The sequence below is a fragment of the Solanum dulcamara genome, chromosome 7, assembly GCF_947179165.1.
Source record: "Solanum dulcamara chromosome 7, daSolDulc1.2, whole genome shotgun sequence".
Classification (NCBI taxonomy): Eukaryota; Viridiplantae; Streptophyta; class Magnoliopsida; order Solanales; family Solanaceae; genus Solanum; species Solanum dulcamara.
Genome location: NC_077243.1, coordinates 16,797,950 through 16,816,590, shown reverse-complemented (window position 1 = coordinate 16,816,590; position 18,641 = coordinate 16,797,950). Strand labels below are relative to the sequence as shown.

General features: G+C 34.3%; 1 protein-coding gene and 1 pseudogene across 1 annotated transcript; both read right to left on the bottom strand.

Annotated features, from left to right (window-relative positions):
• Positions 1 to 6,192: 6,192 nt before the first annotated feature.
• Positions 6,193 to 10,758, bottom strand: LOC129895654 (RNA-binding NOB1-like protein). The gene is made up of 6 exons (XM_055971384.1): positions 10,651 to 10,758; positions 10,004 to 10,406; positions 7,644 to 8,766; positions 7,289 to 7,457; positions 6,659 to 6,772; positions 6,193 to 6,541 (listed from the first exon to the last, which is right to left on the bottom strand). The coding sequence occupies exons 1-6, from the start codon at positions 10,681 to 10,683 to the stop codon at positions 6,392 to 6,394; spliced, it is 1,992 nt and encodes a 663-aa protein (XP_055827359.1). The 5' UTR covers positions 10,684 to 10,758; the 3' UTR covers positions 6,193 to 6,391.
• A 5,205-nt stretch (positions 10,759 to 15,963) lies between these two features.
• Positions 15,964 to 17,381, bottom strand: LOC129894554 (serine racemase-like; annotated as a pseudogene).
• Between the last annotated feature and the right edge of the window lie 1,260 nt (positions 17,382 to 18,641).

Sequence of the window (18,641 nt, the reverse complement as noted above, 5' to 3'; positions counted from 1 at the left end):
TTTTTGTATAGTTTGTGAGTCTGTCTGAAAAATAATGTTGTTAAGTCCTTGCTGCTTACAATACTTCAGGGCTTCCAGTAGAGCCACAATTTCTACTTCTATATTGGTGGCATAACCAATTTCCCCTGCTTGAGCATATATTAGATTTCCTTGTGCATTTCTCACACAAAAACCATAGGCACTCCTCCCTGGGTTACCTCTAGAAGCTCCATCAGTGTTGCAAGCACACCAACCGTGTGGAGGGAAATTCCATCTAACTTGCTTTACCTTCATTCTTGCTTTGCCTTCCTCCAGTATATGCACCAGATTTTCCCACCCAATAGGGATAGTTCTAATTGAGGGGTTTCTGTAAAGAACTAGTCTTTGGATGGAGATTAGGACTAGATGAATAACTGAGCTATTAACCTTCCTATACCCATGTTTGATACCATTTCGTCTCTTCCACAATTCCCATATTATGATTGATGGCACTGCAGCATATATCTGTTTCAATCTGTTAGTTACTTGTGCATTCCACCATTTCACAATTAATTGTTGTAACTGTACTCCTTCCATGTTTATTCCTGCTGCCTTACAAAAATAAGACCAAGTTCTTTTAGCAGTATCTGATGTTAGGAATAAATGGGGCATAGTCTCTTCTCTAGGATTTATACAACACCAACACTTAGACACCAAAGTAAAGTTCATCTTTTTTAGGACATCATCAGTAGGAATCTTGAATTTCCAGCATCTCCACATAAAAAAGTAAATTTTAAAAGGCAACCCCTTAATCCACATGAAACTGTATTTGCTCATTTGTGGTCCCCTTAACCTAATAAACTCCCAGGTTGATTTAATAGTAAAACATCCACTTGTGTCTAGTATCCACCAAGGTCTATCACAATCTCTTTCTTCCCTGGGTGTGGTTATATTATCGATGATATGATCAACAATGTCTTCAGTGAGTACTTCCATCAGTTTTCTTCTATTCCATCTCCCTTGTTCTGTCATTTCTCTGACATTTTGAATTCTTGTATCATAGGTATTCCTTGGATTTACATAGTACAGAGCTCCCAATCCAGTCCAGTTATCAAAGCAGAAAAGTGAATCCCCTTTCCTAGTTTGTCACCAAATTTGGTGTTCTATTAAGTCCCTGGCTTCTAGCATTTTTTCCCATGTCTGTGATCCCTGTTTTCATTGTACCACTATAGCATGTTCCTTCCTACAATATTTGTTGGTCATATAATCACTCCACAAGGTAGATTTTGTCCTGAAGTTCCACCAAAGTTTACAAAACAGTGCCAATGAGACATCATGAAGTGATATAAAACCTAGGCCTCCTTCTATGGTTGTTCATATCTGTGTGAATGATTTTTCTTACCTATGTAGTTTTTTTATTTCCCACTCAGTATTCGGTGTTCATTATCCGCAGTGGATTCAAACTATTTTAAAATTACACCGCATATGATCCCATTTGGGGGAAAGAGTTTCCTACCGAGAATTTCTCCATATCCAGTTATTAAATTTGAGACTTTTGATTAAGGGAGCAACATTCTCATCCACTTCATCACATCTTTTTGGTGGTTTCTTACCTCTTTTAAGCAAGAAAGAAGAAAATTATAAAAAAAAATATATACTTTGATTATAAGGGTAAAATACAAAATACTTATATGCATATACCCAATGTAAATTGATGAAATTCATGATATAAAATTTGTTAAAGATCTACTCAATTTTTTTAAGAAGCTTTTCTTTCTTTCTATGTTTCAAAGTAAAAACAAAATACAATTCGAAACCTCAACATATTCTGGAATATATAAAGTCCAAAGGATAACACTTTGTATATTAACTCCTTATGTTAATACTCATATAGTTACATTTATCTTGTATTTATTATTGAAAGGAAAATGAATAGATAAAAAGGCGAAAAGATGATAAAATGATCACTAGGTATAAATAATTTTTGCGGGTAATTGTTTTATCGAAATATATAGATTAAGATTGGTGTATTTCATATTTATTCTGCATACAAATTATTAAACAATAGCATCTTCACCTTCTAAGTTTTTCAAATTTGGATCCGAAAATGATTAACTTTACTCCATAAAATTGATCAATAAAAAAGATAATTGTTAATTTTCTTTCATCCATAAAAATCCTTCCGTTACAATTATAATTATTAATGTGTTTTAAAAGTAATAATGAAAGCAAATTACTTTTCCTTTTCTCATTTTCCCCAAACTACCCTTTATTACTTTTGTATTTGAACATCACAAGGGTTTTCAAGAAATTTGGTGGGCAATAAAGTAGTTGTCCTTTGTTGTTGTTAATCGAAATATAAGTTTCATTCTCTAATTATTCTGTACTTATGGGCTTGCAATTTTTTTGATATTAATTTTGTTATTTTAATTTCTGTTTCAGGTTTATGTTCTCAATAAGAGGTTACAATTAATAGTTATGCACACATGGAGACATTTTTCTTGATGTAATTCAAAGACTTTGTATATTTAAACGTCATAAAAATTTTCAAGAAATTTTAACGGACATTAACGAGAAGAGAATAACTTTTGTAGTGTACCTTTATTTTCCCTTTTTGTTTTGTAAATCGATTCATATGCTTGATTTTATATCAAACTTATACTCCTAGGAAGAGATTTGAAGCTAACACACATGTGGGATATTTTTATTCATCCTTTCTTTCCCCCATTTTTAACTATTTAGTGTTAGAGAAAGGAAACTTACTTATTGGTATATTAGTTCTATTTTTGTGCATTTATTATACTATATAAATTTTGTTCCCCTACTGCAAACTAATGTTTTAAATTAAATATAGGGATTAATGTTTGCCTTTATTTCATTTATCTACATCAACATTTTTTGTACTTTTCATTTTTATTTCATTAAATTTTGTTTTTAATGGTAATCATAAAAAACAAAGTTTTACGTCCGGCAGGCCATTACACTAGTTTGTTATTAATATTAATGAAAAGACTTAAGAAATTATATATTGCGATTGGTTATGGTTATATTGGTTAGTAATGCTAGTGATGATTTTGAATGTAGATTATGAATGGTGTTGACTGTTGACTAATTGATGTGTAGGTAGTAGCTATTGATGGTAATGACTGGTAATTACAGAGGTTGACGTTAATAGTTGATGGGTGGCAACTGATGATAATGATAGATGGTAGTAATTGATTATAATAGCAATAAATAATGTGGTTGGTATATAACATAGAAATTGATGACGGTGATTTGATGATTGTTTTGATAATTATAAATTATGACAGATTGATAGTTAGTGATAGTGATAATAGATTATAGTAATTGACAACGATGGTAATTGTGGCTAGGAATGATGGGTGTGTAGCAGGGGCGGACCCAGCATGTAATGAGGGGGTCATCCGAACCCCCTTCGGCGAAAAATTATACTATTTATACATGGTTAAAATATTTTTTTATGTATATAGTATAAATAGTAGATGTCGAACCCCCTTCGGCTAGTTCATGTGTCTACTTTTTCAGATTTTGAACCCCCTTATTAAAAATTCTGGGTCCGCCACTGATGTGTAGTACATAGTTGATAACAATGGGTGACAATAATAGTAGTTACTAATGATGGACAATGAAAATAGCGATGAATAGATATAATAGATGAATTATTTTTATAAAACTATTAAAATAGACATCTTACCTAACTTAATCATTTAAAATTTAGACTCATTAAATGATTGAAACATAAAAAAAATGCACTTAATAATTAAGATTCAAACCTAAAAATAAATTTACTTAATTATTAGATTTGAATAATTAAAATTAAAATTATTATTAAATATAAATATGACACATTAATTAGTTAAGTACATTTTAAAATGCAGAATTATGGTTCACCTCAAGGCTCCTTCGGATATAACTTGTTTGGATGGTGGTTTTCTGTGGTATGGTATGATATGGTTAGTAAGAGAACCACGTTTGTTTTGATTGTTTCTTTAATTACATTGTATGATATGGTTTGGTATCATGGTTTTGTAACCATGAAAACCCTCACTTTTTGAAACCACCAATTTAGTGGTATCCCATTGTAGATTTTTTTTCTTCCAATTATACCCTTACTTAATTTTAAATATTTTTAATTTACCCTTTATTAAGGGTATTTTTATAAATTTATCAATTATGATATAGTACGTTACAGTCCAACCAAACAACAAAATTATCATTAAACAATAGCAAATCATACAATCTATCCAAACATAGTATTGAATATTGATCAAATTAATGTCTTTTATATATATAACTAACAAAATATTAGGTCCAACATTTTTTTTTTGTATAGGGTTTGGGTTTAAATGTGATATTTTATAGGGTTAAAGTTTAATTAGTCGGTAGTTTATTCATCCATTCTATTTTATGTTGATTACTTAACAAGATATATTATTCAGTTGTTTAAACAATAGAACTATAAAATTGCCTAACATACCAAGTTAATGTATAATTTTATATATTGAATATATGAAGATCTTTATTTTTTAAAAGAAAAGGGTTAAAATTATTCTTGAACTATTTAAAATAGCTCATATATACCTTTTAACTATTTTTGGGATCAAATATACCCTCGCCGTTACCAAAAGAGACCACAAATACCATCCACTTAACGGTTGGCCGTTACAACTGACGTGGCAGTGCTACATGGAAAAAAAAATATCCACATGGATGGTCACGTCAGTCTCTCTCCCTCTTCCTCTTTAGTTCAGGGGTATTTTGACCTTTTTTATAATTTTTTTTTTTCTAAATTTCCTACACACACACCCTCCCTCCACAAACCACCCATTTTTTAATTATTAATTATTATTATTTTAAATTTTATACAATACCACATACCCCCAACAATCTCCCCCCCCCCTCCGCCCGATTTTTTTAAAAAAAGTGTTAAATTTTTGGAATTATTTGCTCCCTAATATGACACATGATTTTAAAAAATTACTCTGTTTTAATTTATATGACTCGTTTTCTTTTTAAGTAATTTCTAAAAAGAATAACAGATTTCTATATTTAGTAAAAAATTTATTTGCGTTCCTATTTATATAATGTAGTTCGACTCGAAATGAAATTTAAGAAAGATGTGGTATAAAATAAGTCATAAATATTTGTGTGCCAATAATTATTTCATTAGGGGTAAAATGAAAATTTTAAAGTTAATTTTTTACTAAATATAAAAATGTGTTAATCTTTTTAAAATTTACTTAAAAAGAAAGCGAGTCATATAAATTAAAACATAGTAATTTTTTAAAATCATGTGGCGTATTAGGAGGCAAATAATTCCAAAAATTCAAGTTTGAGGGAGTAATTAAGACTTCACATAATTTAGGGGAGTAAATAGTTTCAAGAATCTTTGTTTGAGAGGGTAATTAAGACTTTTCATAATTTAGATGTGCATTTAATAAAGTAGATACAATAATATACTATTTATATACCAGAACAACTAGTGCATGAATACCCGATTATGACGTCGCCATTTAACTTATGCCTAATTTTTTTAAAAAAACAAAATAAAATTCCTGACGAATCTCTTTATGATAAACAGATCAATTTTGCAAGTTCGTTATTACGAGTACATGTATATCCATTTCGAACAACCTCAGACATAATACGATATGAAGAGTTAGTTTTGACAAAATCAAACCTCAAACATATTACTGAAATTCAACTATTTTTATTTGAATTTCAATTATGTGGTTGAAATTCCATCATTTTTGACTCACTTCAGCTAATTTGGTCGAACTTCAATTATATATAGCTAAAGCTGAGGCAAATATAATTGCAGTCCAACCATTTTTGTCTAGACTTCACTCATGTAACTTCACACATTTTTGTTTGATTTTGTCAAAAATATAAAAAGTAGGTACAAATTAAATAGCGACATCAAAACAGAGTATCACGTAAAAATTTTTACTAAGTAAACAAACAATGCTGATGTGGTTGAAGAATGCTCTCCTTTTTCACAACCATAAAGATTCATAGTCTTTTACAACCATAAATGTTGAGTGTTTTTTTATATCCAAGTAATCTCCCAGGCTCGACAGATAATAGGGCGACCCTTTTACCCTTCTCAGGCACCTAATCCGCACCCCACTTCTTGTGCTCTAATCAACCACTAGACCGAATTCCTCGGAGCGGTCTAAATCTTGACAGTACACTTGGAATGGAAACAAAAAGGACTGCAGAAACTCAATTTCATTTGAAATCAAACAGTATCCCATGTTACTGAGACCATCCATAAACAAGCCAAAAAAATCTGTAATGTAGGATTAATCTTCAGGGCATCTAACCATAATATAATGGACTGGTATAGAAGACCCAGATTGCTCATACAAAACTGTAAACTCATCAGAGTGGCTATTTCAAAGTATTCATACTAATGCTTAGCGCGAGAATAATGATTGTCATTAGGATTCCTCTTCCCGCTGAAAACAGCTAGTGCCTTGCGAACAGGGGGCTGCAGAGGAGCCTTCTTACTAGTATGGTTGAGAAAAATAGTGTCCGGAGTAAATACGTCGTCCCCCTCCTACAGAGAACAAATCAACTCAACTTCTAAGGCAATGCGGAAATTTAAACTTAAGATGTTCATCATATTACTTAAGATTAAAAAAAAAAGATAAAGGAACATTTTGCTGAAACCAACCTTGTTCTTCTTCTTTGTTTTAGGATAAAGATACTTCTGTGGCAGCTGATCCTCACGTAATATTGGGTTCTTGGTAACAGCATCTCTACCCCCTCGAGGTAAAGGCAGGGAGAACTGCAAAGGGAGCAATCAGCAAAAAAGTTTTACATTCTAGCTACGTTGCTCGGACTAAGTTCAAAAATATTGTCGAGTGTAGCATTTTTGGAGGATCCCACGCGGATCTGAGCAACACAGATTCTAGGATATTTAGGTGAAATTGGACTGAAGAGAGGGATTCCAAGCAATGGCTACAGCATCTGATAAGACTCTTAAACTATTGCTAAGCATTGTACACATTTGAGGTCCCCTCCACGTGTGTTATGTGCAGGGTGCAACTGACACAAAATCACTAACTAAAATTTAAAGAGGAGAACTTTCATGGTTATGATTCACAGACAACTCAAATTTGATTCTTGAATACATTCTGTTGTAATTCGATTGGGAAAAAATGAAGCTATGTACAGAAAAAGTGAGAAATATGAACTTATCTAAGCATATTACTCAAGTTACTGTTTTTAATTAGGCTATGGGTTGTGATTTATAGAAGTGTAAAAGTCGGACATGTTTAGGAAAGGAGATGTCATTTCTCACCTTTGTCCCTCGCAAGGATATACGTGGTCTGCGTGCTGCAATCACAATGCCATTTTCACCAACAGTCACTGCTACCTTGCGTAAAGTGCCTCCATTTCCACAATTGGGACAGAAAATCCTAGTAACATCTGTTGTCACTTTATAGCAGGCATGGCATTTCAGTACCCACCTGAAAATAGATATGCTGCTATAAGCAAATGATGCAATCAAATATTTAGAGGATTCCTAGCATCTAAGGAAGCAATGTATTGACTGGATCATTAGGGATATGTCAATAGTCCACTTTTACATAATAACTCTGGCAACTTTATGACATGAACAATAGACAGTGGATATCACAGCAGCTTTTACATACCTGTGCAGTTCACGGATCTGCATTCCTCCAGGTGCCACAAGGCGTAAACCCATTTGAAGAATAACATTTTGCATTGCATAATCAGCTGTCACACAGGCAACGCTTGACTCGGACAAGGATTTTAACATCCAACTTTGTTCACTGCTGTTATCATCCACAAACGATGTCTCAATGCTCTCATCCATCTGGCTGGCCATCTCTGCATCTTCCACTCCTCCATCAGCACAGTCGAAATTCTCCCCTTCATCTTCTTCAAATTCTTTTCCGTCTTGCTTAGTATCATTTGATTCAGGCCCCTCAATGGAAATGTTTACATCTGCATCATCTTGAAGAGCTTGTGCAGAATCTTCTTCAAGCCGCATCTGACTCAAAATCGTAAACAAATTTTCCTCACCATCTTTTACTTCAGAAACCTTACCATCCTCGGCATTCTTCTTGGGATTTTCTTCAGGGTTATGACGCATAGAGATATCGTCGCATTGACAGTTGTCGAGGTTTTCATCTACTGTATTTTCAGTTGCATCTTGTAAATCATCCATTTTAGATGATGTCTCAGACATTTCACGTCTAGCTTTTCGTCTGAGAAATCTTCTATGAGTACTTCTGCTCACAGCGGGTAGCCAATCATCACCATGATCATCATATTGTCCTTGTGATGCATCAATTCCATCGGCAACCATCTTCTTACCTTCAATCTTCACTTCTTTTTTCTGTGCCAAGTACTTTTGAGGTTTACTGAAGCCATCATCGGCATCCATCTGATTCTCAGAATGAGAATCACCACCATTCACGACAGAATCATCTCTACCACTTTGTTGATCAAGAGGAACAACATTCAAACTCAAATCTTTCAAGGGAAGAATTCTAGAGTTGGTGTTTGCTCCATTATCAAGTGCATGTTCTATTGCTTCCCATTCCTCCGGATTAGGGACGTTCGTGCCCCATCCAGGCAACTCCTTCTCTGGCAACCTTTTCACATTAACCATGTGAATAGGTGGCAGGCAATCTCGGAGATGTTGAGTTCCATGAAATTGAGCCTCCAAGGTATAAGTTAAGGCAATGAGCTTGAGATCCACATCAGAAAGTGTGTGCAAATCACCCGTAGCCCTTGCAAAGCTGATAACTGCAAAGACAGATAACAGAACATATTCAACAACATGCCCAAGATTAAAAAAACACCGAGCACCGTTCTCTAAAATTAGACATCCTCTGGAACTCAGACATAACCCTAAAGTAATATATGCATCTGTTCGAAACTAGAGATTCTCTAAATCTTTCACTTACCCCTATATTGACAAACACAATTCTAACTAGACTACAAACACACTAATGGGCCTAAACAAACACCAGACTCTACCTCTACATTTCTTTTGATAAAGCTTTACTCTTACCTCTATAATTGGAATCAGACATGCCCATTGAGGGACAAATTGACAGCAAAAAACAAACAAACAACCTAAATCAAAAATCACCGAAATCAAAATCAGAACTATCCCACATATTTTCCCCGTGGTATTTCTTTCAGCAAGATAAGGTATTATTTCCTGACACCTCCAACCACCCAAACTTACAGCCGTGTGACTATCATGCGGAGATGAAAGAACATATACATTCTATGACAATATAGATTTGATTTTTTAACAATGTTCTATTTAAAATCGAAATGTTAGCTGGAATGTGATTGTTGTTTCTGATTTTTTTCTTCGATGAATATTTTTTTCCCAAAAATTAAATCGAGATGCCAAAGAATCCATATTCCCTATCTCGTATTCTCTACCCCTGAATTTCTAATTAGATTCAATTTTCTCTTTTGTAGATTTCTTGACTTTTCGCCAAGAGGGGTTTTCTGGTGCTAATTAAATTCACCAAGTTTCTTAATTCTTGATCAATGAGGTAGGCTAAAATAGAGTAGGAAAAAAAAAGAGCAAGAACTGGACTAAAAACTAGTAAGATGCCGGAACTCTTGCTCCTGTGTGAGCTTATTCGCATTGCTGATCCCAAACCCAAATAAAAGATGTGATTTTTAATATGGATATATAGCTAGCATATAACTAGTCAATCAAATGATCAATCATTACAATACAAAACTGGATAGAGAAATAATCATATTGCCACCCCAAAACAAGTGAAATCACCTACAATGTAACTCAACCATAGCAATAAGAATAAAAAGGCTTATCAAATCTACCAAAAACAAGACACTTAATTTGAGCCCTGCTAAAATTGTGTGCAACTCAATTATTCTACCGAGTACCTAATACTTCCCACCAACATAGATATCAACTAACTCTCTCCACAGACACTAAGGCATAGGGAACAAATCAGCTAGTGTTTTTTGCAAACAAAAATAAAAATCCAACCTTTCTTAAGAGAATCGGGAGACGGCTCTGTGGTATCAACAGTGAACGGAAGGAAATTGAGTGAATGACGTGAATTCGGGTCACGAATCTCTGAAAGCACTTCAGGTACCGAAACAAATCGGTCAGCAGAATGATTCAGCTTATCTCCGCCTTGAATTATAGAGTTAGCATCTACCACAGCCACTGCTATCCCCTTCGTCGACTTGCAATTCCCTACCAAAACTCCGTTACCTGCCGCCGCCGTTGCTGCAGCTGCGGCGGCAGCGACGGTGGCCGGAGTAATAGATGATTGCGGCGATGGTTGTGGCGGCGGTTGTTGCTTCACTATGTTGCTCCAACATGGTGGTTGTGGAGAAGATGGCTGGGTATCCATGGAGCTCATCAGGAAGGAAACTATAAACCCCTAAAAAGTTTATTAAAAAGAAGTTAAAAAGAATACTGATGGGAAGGAAACTCTAAAACCCTAAAATGTTTGTTAAAAAGAAGGAAGGAACCCAACTTAATCATATTAAAGTGTCAATTCTTTTTAAATAAATATTTATTTTAATTTTATCAAATTTCTAAAAGGAATTTTTGGCGTAACTGGTAAAGCCAAAAATTCATTCCACAATTGAATCTGATAAGTGAAATATCAAGTAAGTATTTACATAATCTTCTTCATCATCAAAATAATGAGGCATTATTTATAATGAACACATCTGACATTAGCTATCAGTATAAGCGTATAAGCATCTGGGGATTTAGCTGAGGTTTTCTAGGGAAGAATGGAGATGAAGAATAGTAGAAGATTTTGTGGACTTCGGTGAATTCCAATTTGGATTGGATTATAAGCCCAAATGAAAATGGGGATTTTGGCATGACACAATTTGGGCTACATATGTACCGAGAATCTTTATACAAATAGCCATTCAAATTTATCGTTTACTTTTTTCGATAATTATGCAAAGTAGCCATTCGGCCCTTTGCTTCACCAAAATATTGGTCCAACTTTAAAATTACCGAAATTGAACGAATATCTTTGTCTTCATCCTTTCAATTTCGCCATTAATAGTTTTTTCTCCTTATTCTTCCTTCCTCTTCCTCTTCCTCTTCCTCCTCCTTCTTTATTTTTTTTTTAAAAAATAAACGTACCGCAAGTGTAAATTGTTTCAAGCGAATTATATATAAAAAAACTCCAAACATCAAGAGGATTTTAATTTTGAGACTATTTATAGGTGATTTTGAGTTGATCGAGATTGAATAGTCAGTGTATACTTCATGTATAGTCAAAGTATACTTCATATATAATTAAGCTTTATTCAGCTTTTTAAATGTATCATAATGTATAGTCCTTGTATAGCTCATGTATATTTAATCTATATTATATAATCAATGTACACTTTTTATGACTTTTGACGAGGTATATTTTATAGTTGGTGTATACTTTCTATAACTTTTGATTTTTTCATTTTTTATGTAAATAAAGAATGACTATATTTGTTATAAATAAATTACTTTATTATATATATATATATATATATATGAAATTAGCCCTGCTTATTTTCCACTGTATACTTATACATTTATTTGTGATTTTTAATTTAAATAGTTGGGTAGTTTAAATAAAAAGGTAGGCAGTGAATTCTGTCAGTTATTTGTGTAAGGATTTCTCCGGTAAAGTTGGCCAAAATAGCCAACTAATTGCGTAACTTTTCATTTAAATGTGAAATGTCATTATAGTACTTATTTTTTTTATTTCTACTAGTAAAATTATTTTCTAGTCAATCAAATGATCAATCATTACAATACTAAAATGGATAGAGAAATAATCGTATTGCTACCCCAAAACAAGTGAAATCACCTACAATGTAACTCAACCATAGCAAAAAGAATAAAAAGGCTTATCAAATCTACCAAAAACAAGACACTTAATTTGAGCCCTGCTAAATTTGTGTGCAACTCAATTATTCCACCGAGTACCTAATACCTCCCGTCAACAAACATATCAACTAACTCTCTCCACAGACACAAAGGCATAGGGAACAAATCAGCTAGTGTTTTTTGCAAACAAAAATAAAAATCCAACCTTTCTTAAGAGAATCGGGAAACGGCTTTGTGGTATCAACAGTGAACGCAAGGAAATTGAGTGAATGACGTGAATTCGGGTCACAAAACTCTGAAAGCACTTTAGGTACCGAAACAAATCCATCAGCAGAATGATTTAGCTCATCTTCGCCTTGAATTATAGAGTTAGCATCTACCATAGTCACTGCTATCCCCTTCGTCGACTTGCAATTCCCTACCAAAGCTCTGTTACCTGTCGCTGTCATTGTTGCATCTGCGGCGGCAGTGACGATGGCCGGAGTAATAGTAGATTGCGCTCCAACATGGTAGTTGTGGAGAAGGGGGTTGAGTATCCATGGTTGTGGAGCTCATACTGATGGGAAGGAAACTCTAAAATCCTAAAAATTTTGTTAAAAAGAAGTTAAAAAAGGAAGGAAGGGCAAAACGACTTCATATTAAAGTGTCAATTCTTTTTAAATAAATATTTATTTTATTTTTATTAAATTTCTAAAAGGGATTTTTGGCGTAACTGCTAAAGCAAGAGATTCATTCCACAATGGAATCTAATAAGTGAGATATCGAGTAAATATTTACATAATCTTCTTCATCATCAAAATAATGAGGCACTATTTATAATGAACACATCTGACATCAGTTATCAGTTATCAGTATAATCATATGGAGATTTAACTGAGGTTTTCTGGGGAAGAATGAAGATGAAGACGAGTCGAAGATTTTATGGATTTCAGTGAATTCCAATTTGGATTGGATTATAAGCCCAAATGAAAATGGTGATTTTGGCATGACATTATTTGGGCTAGATATGTACCAGGAATCTTTATACAAATAATCGTTCAAATTTATTGTTTACTTTTTTCGATAATTATGCAAAGTAGCCATTCGGCCCTTTGCTTCAACAAAATATTGGCCCAATTTTAAAATTATTGAAATTGAACGAATATCTTCGTCTTCATCCTTTCAATTTCGCCATTGGCTTCTTTTCCTTCTTCTTCCTTCCTCCCCCTCCTTCTTCGTCTTCTCCTTCTTGTTCTTCTTCTTTTTTATTAAAAAATAAAAATCGACGTACCGCAAATGTAAATTGTTTCGAGCGAATTATATATAACAAAACTCAAAATATCGAGAGGATTTCAATTTTGGGACTATTTATAGGTAATTTTGAGTTGATAGAAATTGAATAGTCAGTGTATACTTCATGTATAGTCAAAGTATACTTCACATATAATTAAGCTCTATTCAGCTTTTTGAATGTATCACATTTATATTTAATCTATATTATATAATCAATGTATTTTTTTATGACTTTTGATGAGGTATATTTTATAGTCGGTGTATACTTTCTATAACTTTTGGCTTCTTCTTTTTTATTAACTAAAGAATGACAATATTTGTTATAAATAAATTACTTTATTATATATATATATATATTTTCCATTGTATACTTATACATTTATTTGTGATTTTTAGTTTAAATAGTTGGGTAGTTTAAATGAAAAGGTAGACAGGGAATTCTGTCAGCTATTTGTGTAAGGATTTCTCCAGGTAAAGTTGACCAAAATAGCCAACTAATTATGTACCTCTTCATTTAAACGTGAACTGTCATTATATAACTTGTTTTTTCTATTTCTACTAGTAAATTTGTTTTCTAGTCAATCAAATGATGTTTCATTACAATACAAAAATAGATAGACAAATAATCATATTGCCACCCCAAATCAAGTGAAATCACCTGCAATGTAACTCAACCATAGCAATAAGAATAAAAGGCTTATCAAATCTACCAAAAAAACAAGACACTTAATTTGAGCCCTCCTAAAATTGTGTGCAACTCAATTATTCCACCGAGTGCCTAATAGCTCCCACCAACATAGATATCTAGTAACTCTCTCCACAGACACTAAGGAATAGGGAACAAATCAGCTAGTATTTTATTGCAAACAAAAATAAAAATCCAACTTTTCTTAAGAGAATTGGTAGACGGCTACGTGGTATCAACACTGAACGGGAGAAAATTGAGTGAATGACGTGAATTCGGGTCACGAATTTCTGAAAGCACTTCAAGTACCGAAACAAATCGGTCAACAGAATGATTCAGCTTATCTCCGCGTTGAATTATAGCGTTAGCATCTACCACATCCATTGCTATCCCCTTCGTCGACTTGCAATTCCCTACCAAAACTCCGTTACCTACCGTTGCCGTTGCTGCAGCAGTGACGGTGGCCGGAGTAATAGTAGATTGCGGCGATGGTTGTGGCGACGGTTGTTACTTCACTATGTTGCTCCAACATGGTGGTTGTGGAGAAGGGGGCTAGGTATCCATGGTTGTGGAGCTCATACTGATGGGAAGGAAACTCTAAAACCCTATAAAGTTTGTTAAAAAGACGTTAAAAAGAAGGAAGGAAGGACAAAACTACGTTGTATTAAAGTGACAATTCTTTTTAAATAAATATTTATTTTATTTTTATCAAATTTTTAAAAAGGATTTTTAGAGTAACTGGTAAAGCCAGAGATTCATTCCACAATGGAATCTGATAAGTGAGATATCGAGTAAGTATTTACATAATTTTCTTCATCATCAAAATAATGAGACACTATTTATAATGAACACATCTGAGATAGTAAAATGCTCGTGAGTTCCTCTATTCAATCTTACTTCGGCTTGCTTGACATGTTGTGAATCTTATTGAAAGAGGGGTGTTTTAGGAAATTCGACACAAATCATATATGTATGGATTTACGTCATCAGCTCGTATTGTAAGATGGAGACCATTTCATGACAAGAGCTTCAAGAAGAGTGAATTGAATTAACCCCCCACCCCCGGTAATTAAACTACAGGAATTTTCTCGGGTGAACTATGAAAACAGTCTCTTGTAGAAATACTAAAAGTGTTTATAATAAACCTTAGTGATTCAGTCATTCCTTTACTCTGCTAGTTAATGCAAGTTAAGTCTGTGTATAATAGATCTTTGTAGTTTGACCCTTTCTTTCACCGCAAAGCAAGTTAAGGTCGCGTATATAAATCCTCATGATCTAATCTTTTTCCGGACCTTGCTATAAAATGCAAGTTAAGACTACATACAAGAGAACCTCAAGATTGTGTACAGTATTTCTCATAACAAAAAATGACATACTAATGTTACTTTTTTTTTCAAGTTTCAAGATCTACAACACGAAATCATGATTATCGAAGCTTTTGATATATGTTAGCACATGTATTTCTCATAAAAGATATCATCAAACTCCGTTTGGCCTAATTCACAAATATAATCAATAACATAAAAGTTGGGACATTGAGAGGAGGGATTGAATATAAAGAACAAAAACAATGATAATTTGAATGACACTTGTTTCCAAGGATGGACATAAGAGTGTAAGTTACAGATTCATTCGAAACTAGTAACTTTGGATCGAACTCTCTCTCTCTCTATATATATCTTCCAAGACCGGGACCTTTTATCATACCTTGATCCACTATTGTACGGATAGCATTTGCTGCTGCGGTTTGAGCAGCAAATGGTGTTCCTCTTCTCGTACCTTTGAATCCAGAAATACCAGCTGAGGACCAAGAAACTACTCAACCTCGTACATCTATAACAGTGACAGAACCTCATGAACTATCCTTTTCGGCTGCCCCCTCCCCCCGGCTTTGCCCTTGGGTTTGTCAACCAACCTGGCATGTTCAAACCGGGGCGCCTTAACGATGATGTAGTTGTAGTAGTCCTCTGATGGAAAATCTGTTGAGATCCATATATATATATATATATATATAAAGACTTCACCAACGAAGAACAAATAGTAATTGATTTCGAACCCAGTATATCAAATGAGTTGTGGTAGAATTCCAAATTCGAACCACTAGTTCAATTCTGAATCCGCCTACCTGGACTATTAGAGTCTCTCATTTATCAAGGGAATTCCAGAGCATGCCAAGATCAATGTTTCCTCCAGAAAGTACAATGCCAATATGATTGCATTTACTATAGGCTGGATTTTTTCGGAAACCATCGGAAAGAATAGCTGCAAGGCCAATAACTCCACTTGGTTCCACTGCAATCTTTAGAATCTCATAGCAAAGTTTCATGGCTTGTATTATCTCTGTATCATCAACAACTATGACATCATCCACGAGATCAATAGTCCTGTTTGATGGTGAAGGTAAATGTCAGATATCCAAGAAAAGTTAGTTTTTTGACTATGAAAAGCTTAAACTAGGCAAATAGTAGTTTAGAGTAGAAGGAGCTCGACGACTTTACCACGTGAGATCTCCAAGAAAAGCTCGAAGGCCATCAGCGATAGTGTTGACTTGAGATAACTTAGTAATCCTACCATTACTCCCATTGGTTCGGCAGCCAAAATGCGAATGGCAGGATTAATCGCCTTGCCAGCCAATGCAACTCCTGATATCATACCACCTTCCGAATCAGAAAATGAGGCTGATTTACAAATTAAAATTTCAAGAAAACAATACATCAAAGTCTTAAAATTGTTGATTTACCGCTGATTGGAACTATTAGTGTGTCGGTTTCCGAAGCTTGTTCCAAAAGCTCCAGAGATATTGTACCCTGCCCACGCCCCACTGTAAAGACCACAAAATAAACATATTAATGGAGAAAAATTCATTAGTAGAGATCATTCTGTCTAGATTCCTAGCAAAAAAGGTGAGACTCGCGTTACCTTATCATGAGCCTATCATTAGAGGAAGGAATAAGAACAACACCGGTATCTTGCAACACCTTGTTTGTAGTATCCTCCTGGGACTGCATTTATGGCTTACTGAAGATAACTTGACCACCGTAAGGTTTGACATTCGCAACTTTGCATTTTGGAGCATTTTTTGGTATAACTATATATGCAGGGATGCGCCGTAGTTTTGCAGCCAAAGAAAGAGCTGCAGCATGATTTCCACTAAATTCGACGGGAAGTAGATTAGGGGATAAAAGGGCAGCCCGGTGCACTAAAGCTCCCGCTATGCGCAGGGTCCGGGGAAGGGCCTGACCACAAGGGTCTATTGTACGCAGCCTTGCCTTGCATTTCTGCCAGAGGCTGTTTCCAAGGCTTGAACCCGTGACCTCCTGGTCACATGGTAGCAACTTTACCAGTTACTCCAAGGCTCCCCTTCGGGAAGTAGATTAGGGGATAATCCAAGGAAATCAATAAAGATAGTTTTACCATATAAACCAGAAAGCTCTCAGGTTGGCCTTTCTACTTGACTAAGTAGTATGCCACTCGTGTAGTGGGTGTATGAGCTAGCTCATGATAAGCTAACTAGCAGAAGAAAAGATAAGAGAAGAAGATCTTATAAGAGACTCACCCCATCTTTACATAAGCAATTTCTTTAATGGAAAAAATAGTTGCTTTCATGGACTACTTTGAAAAGAGAAGAGAAGAAGATCTTATAAGAGACTCACCCCATCTTTACATAAGCAATTTCTTTAATGGAAAAAATAGATGCTTTCATGGACTACTTTGACTTTAGGGATTTACTTCATCATTAGCTAAAGAAGAGAGACAAGGGGAAAGCGGCATAGTATGAAAGATCTTTGAAATCCTTGATAGTCTGGAAAGGGAACGCGAATCTAGCCACCACTTTCTCTATTTAAACAAAAAGAAAGAGGATGCGGGTCAAATCCGCATCTTTGCGCCCTTTACTTACTTCAAGGAATGGTGCATCCGATACATGATTGGTTAATAACGATTCTTAACAACATCTGTAAGATCTCGAGGCTTACTAGACTTCTGGTTATCTCCCAACAAAGATGTTAGGCATCTCAAAACATCCGCAAATATGGTTAACAGGCGGATTTAAATATTTTATGGCGAAAACTAAAATGTCCGAGATTGGACTTAAAGAGAAAGGAAATTGTTTTGATCTCAATGATCAACCAAGGGAAATGATGGGTCATGGACATGTTACCAATAAGCCATGGAGTCTAAATCTATAATCAAGTTTCAATCTTAATGTCAAAAGATGGGTCAAATCTCAATATTCTACACCTCAAATCATAAATCTAATGGTGAAAGCATTTATATATATATATATATACATACATTCTTGTTCCAAAGCTAAAAGAAATCCTAGCAGTATATGAATCATTAAATCGTTGTCATTTCTTACTACACAAAACATTTTCAAAAGAACTATCATTACGGATGCGTTGATTCTCTTTAAGCTCACATCTGCTCCATTTGGACTCTACATTATATTGTTATCGAGTTCTAGCATATCGTTATCAACAACAAAAAAAAGGAACCAATAAAGCTATGAACTAAGTAAATTTACCTGAAGCTTAAATTGACGAGAGCTTCACTATCGGCTCAACTAAATGAAGATTTAATTTATTTATGCTAATATTTGTTTCAAGAAAAGCTCACATATCGTTTTTCCTTCATCTAAGTTTGTTGCTTTTCTTAATATTCAGGTACTAGCTCAAAAACCCAGTTTTTTTTTCTTTTAGTTTCATGACTTGTGATGCCAAAAAGTAGAAAAGATGTTTATGATCTTTATGAAGTTCAAACGTGAAAATTTGAGTTTCTGAAATTGTGATTTTTGGAATTTGAACTTATGTTTAAGTATGA